This window comes from Engraulis encrasicolus, chromosome 24, assembly GCF_034702125.1.
Source record: "Engraulis encrasicolus isolate BLACKSEA-1 chromosome 24, IST_EnEncr_1.0, whole genome shotgun sequence".
NCBI lineage: Eukaryota > Metazoa > Chordata > Actinopteri > Clupeiformes > Engraulidae > Engraulis > Engraulis encrasicolus.
Genome location: NC_085880.1, coordinates 36003092 through 36020544, shown reverse-complemented (window position 1 = coordinate 36020544; position 17453 = coordinate 36003092). Strand labels below are relative to the sequence as shown.

Genomic DNA, 17453 nt, shown 5'->3' with positions numbered 1-17453 from the left:
CACACACAGAGACACACACACACAGAGACACACACACAGAGACACACACACACACACACACACACACACACACACACACACAGAGAGACACACACACACACAGACAGAGACACACACAGACAGAGACACACACAGACAGAGACACACACAGACAGAGACACACACGGACACAGACACAGACACACACACACCGGTTCAAATCGGCTAACGAAAGCATGCCATGACTGGCTTAAGATTTGCACTTTCAGCTGCAGTACAGCCATTGTCTTGCATTACTGTAGAGGAGGCCTGTTAAGAATCTTCTCAACGATCTCGAGTGTTTGCTCAGAGCATGGGATGAACAGAGCGCAAGTTAAAACATCTGTGTGTAAAGTGGTCAGGTGAAATGTGGGCCTTCCAAGGGTCCTAATGTCACTGAGGGTTAGAAGGCCCGTGTCTGCATACTCTTTGGTAGTCTGGCATAGGGGTGGGCGATATGGCAAAAATGTTGTATCACGATTTTTTAACATGAAATCACGATTTCGATATTTTATCACGATCTTCCATCCAAAAAAATAAAAACAACAAAAATAACTTTCATATACTTGCAATTTGTAATTTGCAGTCAATAAAATGTTAACACACTGATGATACTCTCATAAAGTGTACAATTGGAATACAATAATGTAAAGAATAAAGTGAAGACAACAACACAAGTGAGAAAACGTCACTCTGACACTGATAATAAGCATCCTCACTGCAAGACGATCTATACGATTTCTCCACTTTGGCAGATTCGAGACGATATTTTACTCAATATCACGATTCACGATATAATATCGTCATATCGCCCACCCCTAGTCTGGCATAAGGATAGACCGATATTTATATAGGTATCGGGCCGATATTTGCATATTTTAAGTGTATTGGTATCGGCCGATACGCGTGTGGTTTTGGCCGATACGCAATATTTATTATTTTATATCATTGGGTTTTTTTTTAAAAGCACCAAGACACTTTATTTATTTATTACTTGATTGTTAGACATTACTCGATTGTTAGAGTGGGTGTTTAAATGTTACAAGTTCTACCTCAATTTGATAATGTTAAAGGAATGTTTACTTGAGTCCTGGAATATTTGTCATTTTTTTTACTTTTTTAACCCATATCGGCCCCAAATATTGGGTATCGGAAATCGGGTATCGGCCAAGGGTGATGGGGGAAGAAAAAAATCGGTATCGCATCGGCCATTGAAAAACCTGTATCGGTCGACCCCTAGTCTGGCATTGCATTAACTTACATTACACTTAGCTGACCCTCCAAAGGGACTACGAGTTATTATTTTCAGGGTATTGGTGTGACAGTCCCTACAGCAATGTGGGGTTTGGTGCCTTGCTGAAGGGCACCTCAGCCATGGATGTAGGTGTACGGAGAGGTCAGGTGAAAGACCATTTCCCTAACCACTAGGCCATGGCTACCACAATGTATCCATCCATCAGTCTCAGTCTCAGATTTATTTATTACCTCCGCCAAGGAGGTAATGTTATCGGTCGCGTTTGTTTGTTTGTTTGTCTGTCGGTTTGTCAGCAGCATAACTGAAAAACGAATCAACGGATTTGGACGAAACTTTATGGAGTTGTTGATGATGACCCAAGGAAGAAGTGATTAAATTCTGGTGGTGATCTGGATCACGGACCAGAACCAGGACTTTTTAAAAGATTCCAAAATTCACCAAATTGTGTATGCTTAACAGTATTACAGATACCATATGAGCTGATTAAAATTTTGGACATTTGGAGCACTTTAAATATGGCTAAGCTAATATGTTAGATGCTCAATGTTTTGTTGGTGCAATAATGGTGTGGATGGATAGTAATGAATCGAACTTGTATGAAACAAACTACCTGTTACCTGTTTTCATTATCATAGTTACGACGAGTATGACATTGTGCATGGGAGAGTGTTTAATCATAGATTGTAGTTTGCACCATGCCTGTGCATGGCACAATAGATCAACTATGGAGAGTAGACTGTAATTTTATTTGCCTGCTGCGGTTTACTGGTGTGTCAAGTGTTGTAAACGGGGCTCTAAATTAACACCTGACAACTGGCCAAGTACTGGTGAAAATTCCGTTTGGCTGGTAGAAAAGAAAACTCGCTAGCCATTTTGACTGATAAGAAGTTCATATTTGGCTGGTAAAATGTAATGCTAGCCAAATTGGCTAGTGAAACCCACTGCTTCTTCCATTGCATTCTTACGAATGCATGCACCTCAGTGGTTATGCCCAATTAGCATGGCAAATATTTTCCTCAAGACTGTAGTAACCGTAAACGTGTTACATTATCATTGTTTACATTTGGTTTTAGGCCTACACCCTTAAACAGGGTGGGGCTGAATAAGGGCTTTGCAAATGGCCAATAGTAACCGAGTCAATATTGCATTGATCAGAGAACTCATTATATTCTATCAGTAATGGGCTATTGGGCAACTCCTTACTGTTCTGTGCTTTAAAGGTGCACTATGTAATATTTGTAGTAGTTTACAGAATTCATGATGCTCATTCACAAAATATTACCAGTTTTTCACAAATACTTACCACCATCATCAGATTCTACTGGGGAAAATGCAGTTTTCATACATGAAAAGGTGGATCTTCTCCATATCCACTGTTTGAATTTCCAGAAATAGACATTTTCAGTGGTAAAACTTACTGTATTTCCGGTCATACTAGTAAATATTAGTTTCTTGATTAGTAAATAATCATTAAAATATCAAATGTGGGAATAGGCAGCACAGTTCCAATGGGCAGCATAGTTGCAATACCTACTCTGGCCACCATCCTACTAGGGGTGGTACGGTTCACAAAATTCACGGTTCGGTTCATATCGCGGTGTCAAGGTCACGGTTTTCGGTTCTCTACGGTTCTTTTTTTTTAGTTCATGATAAATGGTGCACTGGCTAATAGAATCGGACTTATCACTAAATATCCTACATATGGTTTGTATAGGCTTATAATGTGAAAATGGTGTGATTTTAATTGTGTCATCCTCTGATTTGGTCTTATACGCTAATGTTTTAATCAGAGAGACTGGATAAGATACTCCTAGAATCTCTGTTTTACATATTTTTCTTGGCAGTACATGAATTGCGGTTTGCGATGGATTGCACGGTTCGGTTCGGTTCGGTATGTGTGTGAATTGTACGGTTTCGGTTTTCGGTGCGGTTTGTGCCATCCCTACATCCTACACAGTGCAGCTTTAACGTTATGGTAGGTTCTGCAGTACTATCAGCAGACACCTTACTACTACACGACACTCATTTCTTGGGGATGATGTTTAGTATGTTACAAACACTATGTAAACACACCATGTCCTCAGTTAGCAGGCTAGGACCTCAGAAAGGGTGGACCAAATAAGGGTGGCGTCTTTTGTCTGTCAAGTCAAAGCTAATAATACAACTGCAATGGTGAACAACACAAATGCTAAAATTCTTCAGAATTCTCTGTTAACGTTTGTCCCCCTAACTACCGACCTTATGATAATATGGCAAAAAGTGTCTTGGCCTTGGAAAATCGTTTATAATCGTAAGGAAGATTCACAAAGCAACCTGACTATTGTCATTAATATTTTATTCACTACTATCAGTGCCATGGATTTCTTTTGCCATTGCATTTTACAACTTGCTAGCCTTGCACAGAGACCACTAAGCTTACACAGAACAAATTCCATTTAGGTGGAATGACCCAAGCTAGGTCTATTGGATCAGGAGTTGGTCCTTCAATCTGGGGGTTGTAGGTTTGAATCCTACCTGACCTCTCCCTACACCTCCATCCATGGCTGAAGTGCCCTTGAGTAAAGCGGCGTACACACACATTACTTGCTTTTCGCTTGCTCGCCTCCTCGCCACTCTTTCATGGAACGTTCGCTGAAAGTTCCCGCTGCTTTACCTGCCAATGAACAGACGAGAAGTACCAAACTCTGCATTCCAATTGGTTACTCGCTTACTCGCCTCGCTCGAAGTTAAAATATTTTCAACTCTGGATACGCCCACATCGCCTCGCTTGTACAGTACTCGCCTACTCACCTGCTAGTCTCGCTGGAACACATTGACATTCTATTGACTTCATTCACTGAGCGAGTAACTAGCAGCGACGTGTGTGTGTGTGTATGGCCTTTAAGGCACCTAACCCCACATTGCTCCAGGGACTGTAAATAAAGCCCTGCAAAATAATACCTGTGAGTCGCTTTGGATAGGTGGCAGCTGTGATGTAGGTCCATGAGTGCATATGCTCATTTAGTAAAGCATGGCCTAAGCTTAGTCCTGCATAATGTGTAGTGCGATGCAATGTAGTGCTGTGTGGCAGCCCCTAGTACCAGTATGTGTATTCATTCATTTACAATAATAGTAGTGTGAGGATGCGCATACATCCAGTAAAATACAGGTGCTGGATCAAACAAAGACCCGTTAAAAAAAGAAGGGAAAATCTGCACACTGTTGCCGCTCACCGATTTATTCAACACAACGCTTGGAGGCTATGATTTACACCCATTGTAGTTTAGGAGATGGACTTTAGATCAGAGGATTGCAGGTTCAAATCCCACCCCATACTGCTCCAGGGACTGTAACCAATACCCTGTACTTAAAGTAACTGTGTCGCTTTGGATGAAAGCATAAGCTAAGTGTAATGTAGTGTAATTATTTATATATTTAAAATTGCCCATCTCCTGAAACAGTGGTTCTCAACCTTCTTTTGAACAAACGCCCCCCTGCACTTCATCATGAGCCTCCCAATGACCCCTTGACCTCATCGTAAGCATGCTAACGCCCCCCCCCCCACTATTAAAAAATAGAATAGACTAATGCCCCCAGTGGCAAAGAAGCTCCGTCCTCTCTCAGCTGTATCCCTCTCAACGCCCCCTGGGGGGCTGTAGAGCCCCAGTTGAGAAACACTATCCTAAAAGGAGGCCGCTGGTTTGAAGAGTGTGTGAGTGTTCAGCAGGGGCAACTCGAGCACCTCTCATTGGACCGCCAAACTCTGCTCTCTCACCCACCCACCCCATCCCCCTGCTCCTCAGTGCTTATATTTACGGTGGCTATTCCACAGTGGCAGGACCAGGCTAGGGAAACGTACCTTTGTGGCCAGAACAGGGCCGGAGCTATAGGGAGGGCGAGCAGGGCATTTGCCCCTGGGCCTAGGGCACTAGTGCATTGGTGGTGGGGGCCCAATTGGGACCTTGTCAGGTCATATAGGGGGCCAGATAAGTGTTTTGCCCTCGGGCCCTGTGTACAATTGTTCCGCCACTAGGCCAGAGTATCCACTGAGGCTTGCTGTGGGGCTAGTACTGCCTTATGTCTACCCACAGTAATTCCTCTTTAGGAGTCCCACTTCAATAACAGTGTGCATTTCCGTGCCTGTTAAATCTGTGATGTGGCCCATGTGTTGTAGAGTAGAGAGTGCAACAGCAGCACGCATGCTTGGGATTCTTTTCACACTTCAATTTGTGCGCTAAGGCTGTAACGATATTGCATCGAACCGAGGTATCGCGGTACGCAGACCCACGAACCCCTATCGCGAAACTGCCTCGCAGAATCGCGATGCGCCCTTTAAAAGTTGTTACCAAAGTTCTTCCCTAACAAAATCTCTGTTGTTACCCCTCAGTCTAGAAAACAGCAGCATAAAGGCAAATGTTTGCATATGCGCTTAAAAAAGACAAGTAGAAAAGGGGCGCACATGTGCGAGTAACACTTCCATTCATCCCTCTCTTATAAAATGTTCCGTCCAACCAGCACGTGCATTTGTTATTAGGCTATCAATTGCCTGAGCAACCTCCGCGAGACGAAACACTTAAACGTCGGAAGGTAAAGCACAGAAATGAACAACAGACCCAAGAAGGCTTTATCAAACGTGTGAAGGTGTTAAGATTCATGCATGCGCCGATGCTGTTGAGTGGAGATAGACGTTGAGCAGAGAGAGAGAAAGAGAGCGAGAGAGCGAGATGCTCCGCCTGCCCAAATTCATAAACCACGCGACGCTCTATCAGGGAAGTGTCTGAAGTCGGGCGAACGTTGAGGTCGATGTGGATATTAATAGGCAGCGTTATTCTTCCCCGCATTGACCGCCTGCCTAGCGAAAACATGCTCCATTTCAGCCTGCATCCATTCCCGCTCTTGACAAAATGTCAAATCACAAAACCAAACAAAGGACAACGTGCCTGTTGCATAGTGAGAACATAGGCTAACTGAGTTTCGAGTTTTGTTTGTATAAGCGTGCGCGCGCTGCTGCACGATCAAAAAAGTTTAAAAAATATTAAACATCAAAATTAAGTGTTGCATTTTTGTAAGTAACTTTACACAACATGTTTCCTGACGAAATATGACCAGTGTTGTTTCAGTTAATGTTTGGATATTAATTTGATAATGTTTGATAATGTGAGACAGTTGTTAGACTAATAGGCTACCTACTGGAACCCTGACCCTTCTCTCTCCGTCTCTGTCTCCCTCACACACGGTCAGCATCTCAGCATCATATGATCTAAGCCTATTAATAAGAAGCCTACTTTTCCTTGGTGAACTAATATCCCTTATTGTGCTTTGATGTCAACACCTGGGGAACAGGTTGCAGTGGTATATCTGCAGCATCATTTAGGTACACCTACAAAATTAATGTAGGCAGGTAGGCCTAAATGCAAAAAGAAGTCATATATATAGCCTATATAGGCCTATAATTTATTTTCTTCTTTTTTTCATTTAAAAATAAAATAAAATCGTGGGGCATATCGAACCGTGGGTCATATATCGTGATACAAACCGAATCGTGGGTTGGGTGTATCGTTACAGCCTTAGTGCGCTCGAAACTGCAAAATCAAAGTGTGTGTTATGACAAGGCTGGCTGCGAGCCAGGTTTCAGTGATGACTGGTAACACGGCCCTGCACCTGCCTTCAGTCAGTCTGCTATCAAGACAAAAGAAGTAAGAGGTTGAGGCAGAGAGGGCTTTGTAGGGAGTTGTGTGGGGGACATTTAGATATAATGAAAATAAGCCTCTCTAGACCCGGGAGTTGGGGAGATGGGGAGGGGGGCATTCTTGAGGACGATGGTCACCTAGCAACCAGTGCTTGACCATTCCATTGTAAAAACTTGTTAAGCTTTTTGGCCTCTCATTAGAAGAATTCCGGAGAGCAAGGCATTAAGAGATTAAGGAACGCACAAACACACAGTGCTGTTTCCGTGACTTCTTGTCACTCACTCACACACACACACACACACACACACACACACACACACACACACACACACACACACACACACACACTGTCACATGTAGTCCATCTGGACAGAGGTAGAGTTTGTTTATGGGCTCTGGGCTCCCAAATGATGTTGCTCGGTCAGAATAAATGACCGCACAGAGCACAGTGCATCCCTTGTAAATAAGGTTGTATAGGTATGGGTGATTGTTTTCTTATTCTTCACCAGTATAGCATCAAGCAAAAAGCCCAGCCCCCAGGGAGTGGTGTGTTCAGCAGTGAGCAAACAGGCTGTATTGTAAAATTAGCTTGGCAAGCTAGCACTGTTGATCGTCACAATTGTGTGGAGAGACAAACCATATGCCTTGCATCAACAGTCAGCCTGAGAGAGAGAGGGAGAGGTGACGCTGCTTGTTGATGGACAAATTTCGAATAATTGTCTTGTTTTGAATGTTGACCTTGTCTAACTGATTTTGGGGAAAGACTTTTTGAACCCTAAAACTTTAAATCTAAACGATGTAGCCCATCCGTGTGGTCAAGTGTTGCTAAAGTAAGTTTGCCAAAGTTGTGATCTCTAGCATGTCCTGTAGTCACCTGAGTGTTTACATGATGTTTTCAAAATTTTATTCCGAGTTAAATAGAATTAATGGAATTTATTTGGAAATAAAGGAGCACAATGTAGGATGACTGTGGTAGCGCGGTGCCCGTGGCATGCCTGTCTCAAAATCTACACAGTAATGGAAAAATGCTGTTTAAATAAACTCTCTGTGAGAATGTTTTTCATCACAGAATGCTAGCAGTTGAAACAAATCTGAATACGGTATGTAAAGCCATTTTTCGTATGAAAAGTATTTCCCATGACACTCGTTTGGTCCGCTCTGTCAAAAAGTTGCATGTTGGGTTTTCTGACAGCGGACTGTGGGAATGGTCGCGGGATCCATCGTTCACTTACTAATGACTCGCATAAGCATCGGCTGACTCGGGACAGTGATTAATTAAACTTTTAATCCTACCCAGAGCCCCTTTAAATGCTCTATGACATGTAACCAAGGCCAATGCTATAATTACGGTCAAACCAGACTATGTATTTTGAAAGCTGATGCTGACTCTCATGAAGGTCTGACTGACCAAAACGTCAGTTTTCAAAATAAATTGGGTTGGGTTGACCGTAATTGTAGCATTATTGCGCTTTTCCAAAGTCTAAAAGGGAAGACTGAAAAAACAAACAACCAAGACAACACATTCGGGTCCAATCCATGCTTTGTTCAATTGCTTCAAGCCTGACCATATTCACAGGCTGAAGTCACCCCATCTTGTGTTGCAAGATGTTTGCCAGAGGGCTTTTGGGGGCGAGATATGACACCCCTCTCCTATTTCAAAGTGTAGCTCACCATAGTTTTGGGTGGGGTGGGATTAAGGTGTTGTGACCCCACCCCCACCCCTAACTCACACCTTTCTCAGGCACTACGACTTTCAAAGTCCAATTTCTAATACTGGTTTTGTCAGACTCAGGTCCATTCAAGTCAAGAAACAACGACAAGAAATTCTGAATGCAATTTCTTTATTGCAAATTTATGAATCACATTTGGCTGTATGGCTCTGCTCAGAGCAGTCCCCTGGCTTTCCCTGAGCACCATGAAAGGCATAGATTCATGGCACAGCAGTAGCATAGGGAATGTTCACCCAATTTAGGATTAGGAGATCAAATAATTCCCCCATGGACAGACCAGGGAACATGACAGAAAGTAGCTTATGCCACGTCGTACACCACAAGTTGGAGCTGAGGAGGTGATGTGTTGCAGATTTGAAACTGACCAATGAGGAGCGAGGAGAGTTGATTAGCCAAACTAGAGCATCTGTGGAAAAGAAGAGGCGGCAGACTCTTCACTTCTATCGGCTGGCCAGAACAGACCCTGATGCTAGATTTATGTCTCTGTTAGCCATGTACACTCAGTAGGACCTGGCTGTGATTATCACTGCTCAGTAATGTAACATGCAAGGGTTTTATTTCCAAAATGACAGACCAAAACAGAATGAACAAATCATTTCGCATTGAAAGACATTACCAGATGATTGCTTTAAAGAGCACTGTGTAAATTTTTTTTAGCCAATCACCTTAAAAGGGCTATGCTTAGATTATTCAGTAGTGTAGCACAGGGCACCTTTCAGCTGTGCAGGAGGTGGCCCTGATAATGGAAGGGTGCGGTTTTGAATCCCCCCCACACACACACCCCGACTGCACCTAACACCACATTGCTCCAGGGGTCTGTCTGCCAAGCGTAATGTGCTTTGGGCTATTCAAGACGCCCAAGACCCCTTCTCCTGTCTGTGGGACAGAATGCCACACTCTAGCAAAAGCTGGTCTTGCGTCACGGTCTCATAACTTAAGGTCTCAAATGTGGCAAGATTATACTGTATCACAATATTGTGGTTCTTTCTTTTTCGTGAAGTAGTGGGACCTCCCAGTTGGGAAAGGGTGGAGAAATTGGGAGAAAGGGTTGCTTAGTGGGCCTTTAATGCCCCTTTTGCAAAACTAGGCTTGGGACTTACTTTATATAGCCTGACCAGCCCCCGTCCTTAAATGAATGAAGGAGATGAAGGAGATCCTGATAGCAAAGAGAATAACTGAAAACGTATGTAATTGTGCTATATCGTGATATATATCGTTATCGTGATATAAAGTAATCCATATCGTGATATAGTTTTTTTTTTCCATATCGCCCAGCCCTAGACGGTACTTTTCTGATTTTTCTCCCTGGTTATGCGCCCTCAAACGCTTCGGGCAGACCCCTTCTTCAGTGTGTAGTGGCGATTAATTTATGGTTCATGTGGGATTCAGCACCCAGTTAAAACTGTGAGAATCACAGTCTCCTCCACTTTTCAGCCCCCATCCTTCCCAGGACTTCGGTGCCCCAAGCATGGCAGTCTCTGCCCACTGCTCCCTGTTCAGACCTGACGGACATGGTTCAGTTATGTGATTGGTTAAGTCAGTGGTTTCCAGACCTTTCCTGCTGGGTTCTCCTATTGAACTGATGAGTATTTCTGCAATATATTTTGTCCCTTAATGGTAAATATTAATGAGAAATTTACAGGAAAGGCAAATACATGTATTAACTATGCATTCTGTTACTAACTAGTTTTTGGAATGGTTATATGATGTCAAAACAGATATGCAAGGTTTTATGCAGACAGTCTCTCCTGCCTGCGACCCCCACTGTAGAAAGTCTGCTTTAAAAATATATTTTTTGGGGGCGTTTTATGCCTTTATTATGACAGGAAAGTCGGGGGGGACAGGAAATTAGCGGGGAGAGGGAGAGATAGGGAGGGTTCGGCAAATGACCTTGGGCCGGAATTTAATCCTGGTTGCCGGTGGAACAGTCGAATGCCCAACCGATTGAGCTACGGCTGCGCCAGTAGCTTCTTTTTCACGTTGCTTTTTCACTTGCCTGATGAGACAGTTTCACCGGGTGTTGAGAGCATTCTAGAACACTCTTGCAGTGAATCAATTGTTCATTGATTTGGTAACCTAAAGTGCATTGTAATATTATGTCACTCTAAAATCTGTAGGTAGTAGGTAGGCTTAACATTTTGCCATGCCGGGTGTTCGGGTATCACTGTGATGAAACCATGGCAACTCGAACTCCCTCTGACGGTGACTTCCTCATTCCTCTGCGCTGCTAGAATTTGCTTGGGGCTGAAGTTCTCAGATCAGCGTCAAACTAGTGAAACTAGTTTTGACAGAATAAGATTTTAAATTAACCTTGAATTAATAGGTCATTACCCAGTCTAACAAATGGGGTATGGTGGGACAATACAACACAAGGCATCTGTGTCTTATATGTATAAAGAATGAACAAAACCATTTTCATGTCATAGTTGCAGCCTACTTGTCTTGTCAAACTATAGTCTTTTTGAATACATTAACTCAGAATGGCTGTTTGTATTGAAATATCATGTGAGTATGTGTCTGTAAAGCAAAGGCTGAGACAATGAGACATGACTGTGGATGCTAGGGATGTAACGATATTGTATCGAACCGAGAAATCGTGATACAAAGACTAACGATACTGTATCGTGATACAAGGAGGCAGTCTCGTGATACACCCTTTCAAAGTTTTGACACCCATCAGTCCAGAAAACTACCATATGGTATGAAGTGATGGTGCTTCCAAGCTTCGAATCATCATCATTATTATATTTAAACTTTTTTAAATTGTGTGCAGCCTCTTGTAACCTATTCTACCTACAACTTGTCATAGTTTTATTCATAATCTTATTTTATAACATTGGCAAATGTGAAATCGTGGGGTGTATCGAACTGTAGGTCAAAAATCGTGATACGAACCGAATCGTGAGTTGAGTGTATCGTTACAGCCCTGGTGGATGGCATGAATGGACAGATTCTGTGCAGGCTCTAATGGTATTCTTGGCACTAGGCTATTTGCCATGGCATTACTGTGGGAACACTGTGCTGCATCCAGGGTTTGAAAGTATTAATCCCAAGAGGTTGTTATTACTATTACCCCCCCGCTAACTGTTTGAGAAGTGGGTGTCTTCTTATCTAACCACACCCAAATGTTGCCTAATATTAGAGTGATCACTTATGTTAAAGGGGCACACACACACACACACACACACACACACACACACACACACACACACACACACACACACACACACACACACACACACACACACACACACACACACACACACACACACACACACACACACACACACACACACAAGGCTTGTGTGGATAGATGTAGCAGAAAAGTTACATGAAGAAGTCAGAGGCTTAGACTGGAGTAACAGACGTTTCAGACCTAGACCATTGTCAAGGTCTCCACCAACCATACACTGGTCAAAAGTCTAGGTGCAGACGCAGACCTTTTTAGTTTTTCCTTGGCTGAAATAAGAACACAACAATTTGAAGGAGGTTGTCCAAGACACAGTACCTGCTGATCATATTGACTTTGTTGTGTGTCGCTTCTTTGAAGTCCGCAACAAGGCTCAGTAGTTTTGCAGGCATTTAGCATTTAGAAATCTGAAGTTACAGCAGCCAACCGGCCAGTTTGACCCCCTGAGGTGGACTGGCTCATCAATTGTCTCTGAGGCCCGATGGTGGTGGTGTCATCTCCATGGCTGAGAATCTTAACTGTGGAGGCGGTGTGATCTTACGTCATTTGAGTAGAAGAAGAACAACAGAGGGGACAAAACGTATCCACGAGGAGTGCCAGTGCTTTGGGTTGGGGGGGCTTGATTGACGTTATTCATCATCTCGACCAGGTTCCGGTCTGCCTAAAGGGGCGTGTCATAATACTCCTAGCATTGAATAGAACAGTCCTTAGGTCTGCCTAGCTCTGCCTAAAGGGGGATCCCCCCCTCCCCCTTGCAATAATAGAACCCGGAAACAATGGGCCAATGGAACCTCTCTCTCTCTACTCTCTCTGTCTCGATTGTGTTCTTGCTCCTCAGAAAGTCCAATATCCAATGGCACAGAGCTTTGTGAATAGAATACACATGGCTTTCAGCCTAGCCAAGACTATGAAACAGGACAAAGTCTGTTATCAGAATGTAAATTCCTGCTAAGAATACTGTGTACTTTTAGACTTCCATATAATGAGGTGCAGGGATGTCCAGGATATTGTTTAAGTGATGCAGCTATTTTTATTCGCATTCATTCAAAATCATATAAACACCTGACTGTCACCACTTCACTGTATTTGAAACTATTCATTTCTAAGTCCTTCCCTGTCTCTCTCTCCCCACTTATTTCCGGTCCCTCTGTCACTATCCTTTCTCAAATAAAGCTTAAAATCTGTCCCGATCCGATATCTGGATCAGATCGGCCGCCGATATAGGCAAAAAATGCGTATCGGGATCGGATCGGCAAGCACGAAAAAATCCGATCCAGAATCTGATCCAGAATCCAGTTTTTTTCAAAGTCCGGTCCATATCCGGTCCATGTTTTCCGGCTCACCCGCGATCTATTCCAGTTTTTTCTAAAACTATTTTTTTTCCCCTTGCAGTATTATTACTTGAAAAAATCGAGAATGATTACATCGGCCGGAAGACTCTGAAGATCACGGATTTCGGCTTGGCGCGGGAGTGGCACAAGACCACCAAGATGAGCGCGGCGGGCACCTACTCCTGGATGGCCCCCGAGGTCATCAAGTCCTCGCTCTTCTCAAAGGGCAGCGACGTCTGGAGGTGAGTGGCCCACCACACCCAGGACCGTGTTAAGACACTGTGGTGCAACAATATTTGTAAAGTTTGTGTCATGTGATGCCCCCTATCTGGCTGTAATTGGTTGGTGCCCTTGGGCACTCTGCCACTCAAAAATACTGAATCAGACGAAGATATCGCAAAACACGCCCACTCAATGCAAAAGCATGTGCTCAAGTCAAAGAAAGTGGATGTAACCAAGAAGCGTCATTTTGTTTCCTTTCCGGTATCCACTTTATGTCGGGTGAACGCCCCTTTAGGAGACCTTCGGTTAGGAGACCTTCGGAGTCCTGAGGTTGAGAATCAATGAAGTCCCCTTAGCGCTGTAGATGGCGGTAGCGCACGTCTTGCGCAAACACCTCAAAAAGAGAAGAAGAAGTAGGGGACAACGCCCCCTTAGGAGACCCAACTTGAGCACACGCTTTTGCATTGAGTGGGCGTGGTTTGCGATATCTTTGTTTGATTCAGTATTTTTGCTCAAGTGGGGTCTCCTAAGGGGGCGTTGTCCCCAACTTCTTCTCTTTTTGAGGTGTTTGCGCAAGATGTGCGCTACCGCCATCTACAGCGCTAAGGGGGACTTCATTGATTCTCAACCTAAGGACTCCGAATGTCTCCTAACCGAAGGTCTCCTAAAGGGGCGTTCACCCGACATAAAGCAGATACCGGAAAGGAAACAAAATTACGCTTCTTGTTAGATCCACCTTCTTTGCTGCCACTGGCAGTTGCCCTTATGGATAATACGGCCCTGGCCACACCCTGCCAAGCTAGCGACTCGTACGCTGTAGAGCACAGTGGTGTGCACAGACATTGTGGGGAGTAGGTGCTCAAGGTAGGGGTGGGGGGCATGTGGAACTTCCAGCTGCCTTAGTAGGATACAGAGACCATATAGTGGTGGTTCTCAACCTTTTTTGAACAAACGCCCCGCTTTGACCTCACCATAAGCCTGATAATGCCCCCTGAGTCATAAATGATAAAATAGACTAATGCACCCCAATGGCAACTAAGCACCGAGCCTTTCAGCTGTATCTTTCTCAACGCCCCCTGGGTGGCTGTAGCACCCCCATTGAAAAACACTACTATACTATAGTGTGATATTGGGAAATTGTCGCATACAAGCCCCAAACTGTAATCTTTTTTTTAAGTGAATAGGCAGCATAGATTTTTGGAAATAAACTACAAAATTTTACACATTGGCCCTTTAACCCATTATGTCCTGGAGACACATATACGCTGCATCCAGGATTTTGAGATTTGAGCCGTTTTATTGAATATATGGGTATGTTAGAGCTGAATGAACACATTATAATGCAAGAGGAGGGTCTTGGCTTTTAAATGTAACTCATTTCATGTTTTTATGTGCTTCAGAGGCTCAGATATTTAGGATTTAATAGGCAGAGGGCACCCTTTCCCAAAAAGGGCTTAGGACAAAATGGGTTAATCATGATCACCCGATGACCCCCACCTCCTCCCTTGCCACCTCCTTTTTATTCTATTTTCACCTGCCATGCCTTGAGCTTTTATTTTCAATTTATTTCATTTCATTTTATTTTATTTAGCTTTATTTGATCTTACTTTTCTGTAAAGCACATTGAATTGCATTTATGAATGAAATGCGCTGTGCAAATAAAATTGCCCTGACTTGCCTTGCCTTGGGCAGCCATGGATCAGTGGTTAGAGCGCTGGCCTTTAGATCAGATGGTTGCAGGTTCAAATCCCACCCTTACCAGCACCTTCATCCATGGCTGAAGTGTCCTTGAGCAAGGCACCTAACCCCACACTGCTCCAGGGACTGTAACCAATACCCTGTACATGAGTAACTGTCGATTTGGATAAAAAAACATTAGCTAAGTGTAATGTAATGTAATGCAATGTAATGCAATGTAATGCAATGTAATGCCTTGCTAGCTATGGCGTCCTGCTGTGGGAGCTGCTGACGGGGGAGGTGCCCTACCGGGGGATCGACGGGCTGGCCGTTGCCTATGGAGTGGCCGTCAACAAGCTCACCCTGCCTATCCCATCCACCTGCCCGGAGCCCTTCGCCAAGCTCATGGAAGGTTGGTAGTGTGTGTGTGTTTGTTTTTTGTTTGTTTGTTTGTTTGTTTGTTTGTTTGTGCAGCCTCATTGTAGAACATGCAGCATCCCATACCAGTCACTCCATTTAGCCATGGACATATTCAGAAAAATGTAATATGAATATTCTGAATAATTCTGAATATGCCCATCATGATATTATGGCAAAATAGATTTTTTTTTTTTTAAAAGACCAAAAGAAAGCCACTACCTGCAATAAAAATGGTTTACTTTTATTGATTTTTAATGTGTGTCCTCTACACTTATCCGCTGTGTCTGCAGAGTGTTGGGAGCAGGACCCCCACATCCGTCCGTCGTTCTCGGCCGTGCTGGAGCAGCTGACGGCTATCGAGGAGGCGGTGATGGCCACCATGCCTCAGGACTCCTTCCACTCCATGCAGGAGGACTGGAGGGTGGAGATTCAGGAGATGTTCGACGAGCTACGCACCAAGGAGAAGGTTGGTGTTGCCACCTAACGGTGCATACACACCGCAAGCGCGGACGTCCACTGAACGTGTGCGGTGTCGGTCAGAAACCGTTAGAGCGCGGCGTAAGCACGGCGCATGTCTGGCCCGTCCGGACATGTCTGCGATGCTTTAAAATACAACTCGAGTCTATTTTCCTGCGTGGACGTCCGCGTTCAATGAGCGGGCTCCATTGAAAATGAATGGCTGCTGCCCACGGATAGAACATAGACGCTGACTGTGCAGTGTGTAAGGCAGCCCGCGAACCTCTCGGACTCGCGATGCTCCCGGACACGTTAAACGAACGCGAATATCTCAGTGTGTGTGTGTCCCCTTACACACTGAGCTCTCATGTTTTAACCTAGACTTTTAAATGATTTATCTGGAGTTGGAGCAGGTTTCGCTCATTTTAGGAGATGTTCGACAAGCTACGCACCATGGAGAAGGTTGGCTTGCCACCCAACATTCTGTGTGCTCATGTTTTAACCTAGACTTTTAAAGCGATACTGTACCACTTCTGGAAAAATAAGCTAATTTTACACCTTCCTCAGTTAAAAGACTGAGTTTTGCATTTTTCCTGTACTTTCAGGCATTCTAAATTGATCAGAAAAAGTTCATTGAAGTGAAAGTGAAGTGAAAGCCCAACTGGGAAACTCCAACTCCCATTGTCATTGTGACACAGCACTCAAGTGTTCACTGCACACTGCACACAACGAAATTGCATTTATGTCTCACCCATGCAAGGGGGCAGCCCCCAATGGCGCCCCTGGGGAGCAGTGCGGTGGGACAGTACCATGCTCAGGGTACCTCAGTCATGGAGGAGGATGGGGGAGAGCACTGGTTAATTACTCCCCCCACCAACCTGGCGGGTCGGTAGTCGAACCGGCAACCTTTGGGCTACAAGTCTGATGCCCTAACTGCTTACCCATGACTGCCCATAGAGTTTAGAGTGTCTCCCTGCGCTTCTGTGAGAAAAAAAAACACAAAAAAGTAACAAAAAATGTTGATTTAATAAAAAGCTTGTTACATTAATGTTTTTACAATACCATGTATCATATTTATTATTGGGTTTTCAGTGAAAGTGTTCAGGCGACTAATTCACACTGCAAGCAGGACAGTTTTTCTGAAGCAAATGAAATTTGGCAGGCCTAGTGTTTTAATCGGCTTTCCCTCTAATTGGTTAGTTTTTGTGCTGGTGAGTTAATCGTCAGCTTAACAGAGAAAGGCATTAGCAGCAGCAAGAGGCTTTAACATGCACTTCCAGTTTCCAGGCTTCATTTGATCAGCGGTTCGTCCCACTCACTTGCTCGTTATTTTGAATTGGGATTTGCTGCTGGCCCAAACGGAAGTTGTGTCTTCAACTCAATTGTTAAAAGAACAGTCCACCCATTTTTGATTTTCACATATTTGCAGTATTTCCCAGCATTATTCATGAATGTGCATATAATTTTCGTCTATGTGTTTCCATT

General features: G+C 43.9%; 1 protein-coding gene across 2 annotated transcripts in view; it reads left to right on the top strand.

Annotated features, from left to right (window-relative positions):
• map3k21 (mitogen-activated protein kinase kinase kinase 21) overlaps nt 1-17453 on the top strand; it is a 38337-nt gene that overhangs the window by 5045 nt on the left and 15839 nt on the right. For both annotated transcript variants that reach the window (XM_063191430.1, XM_063191429.1), the window contains exons 2-4: nt 13255-13435; nt 15356-15504; nt 15803-15978. In XM_063191430.1, coding sequence (XP_063047500.1) covers nt 13255-13435; nt 15356-15504; nt 15803-15978 — 506 coding nt within the window. The remainder of the gene's footprint in view (nt 1-13254; nt 13436-15355; nt 15505-15802; nt 15979-17453) is intronic.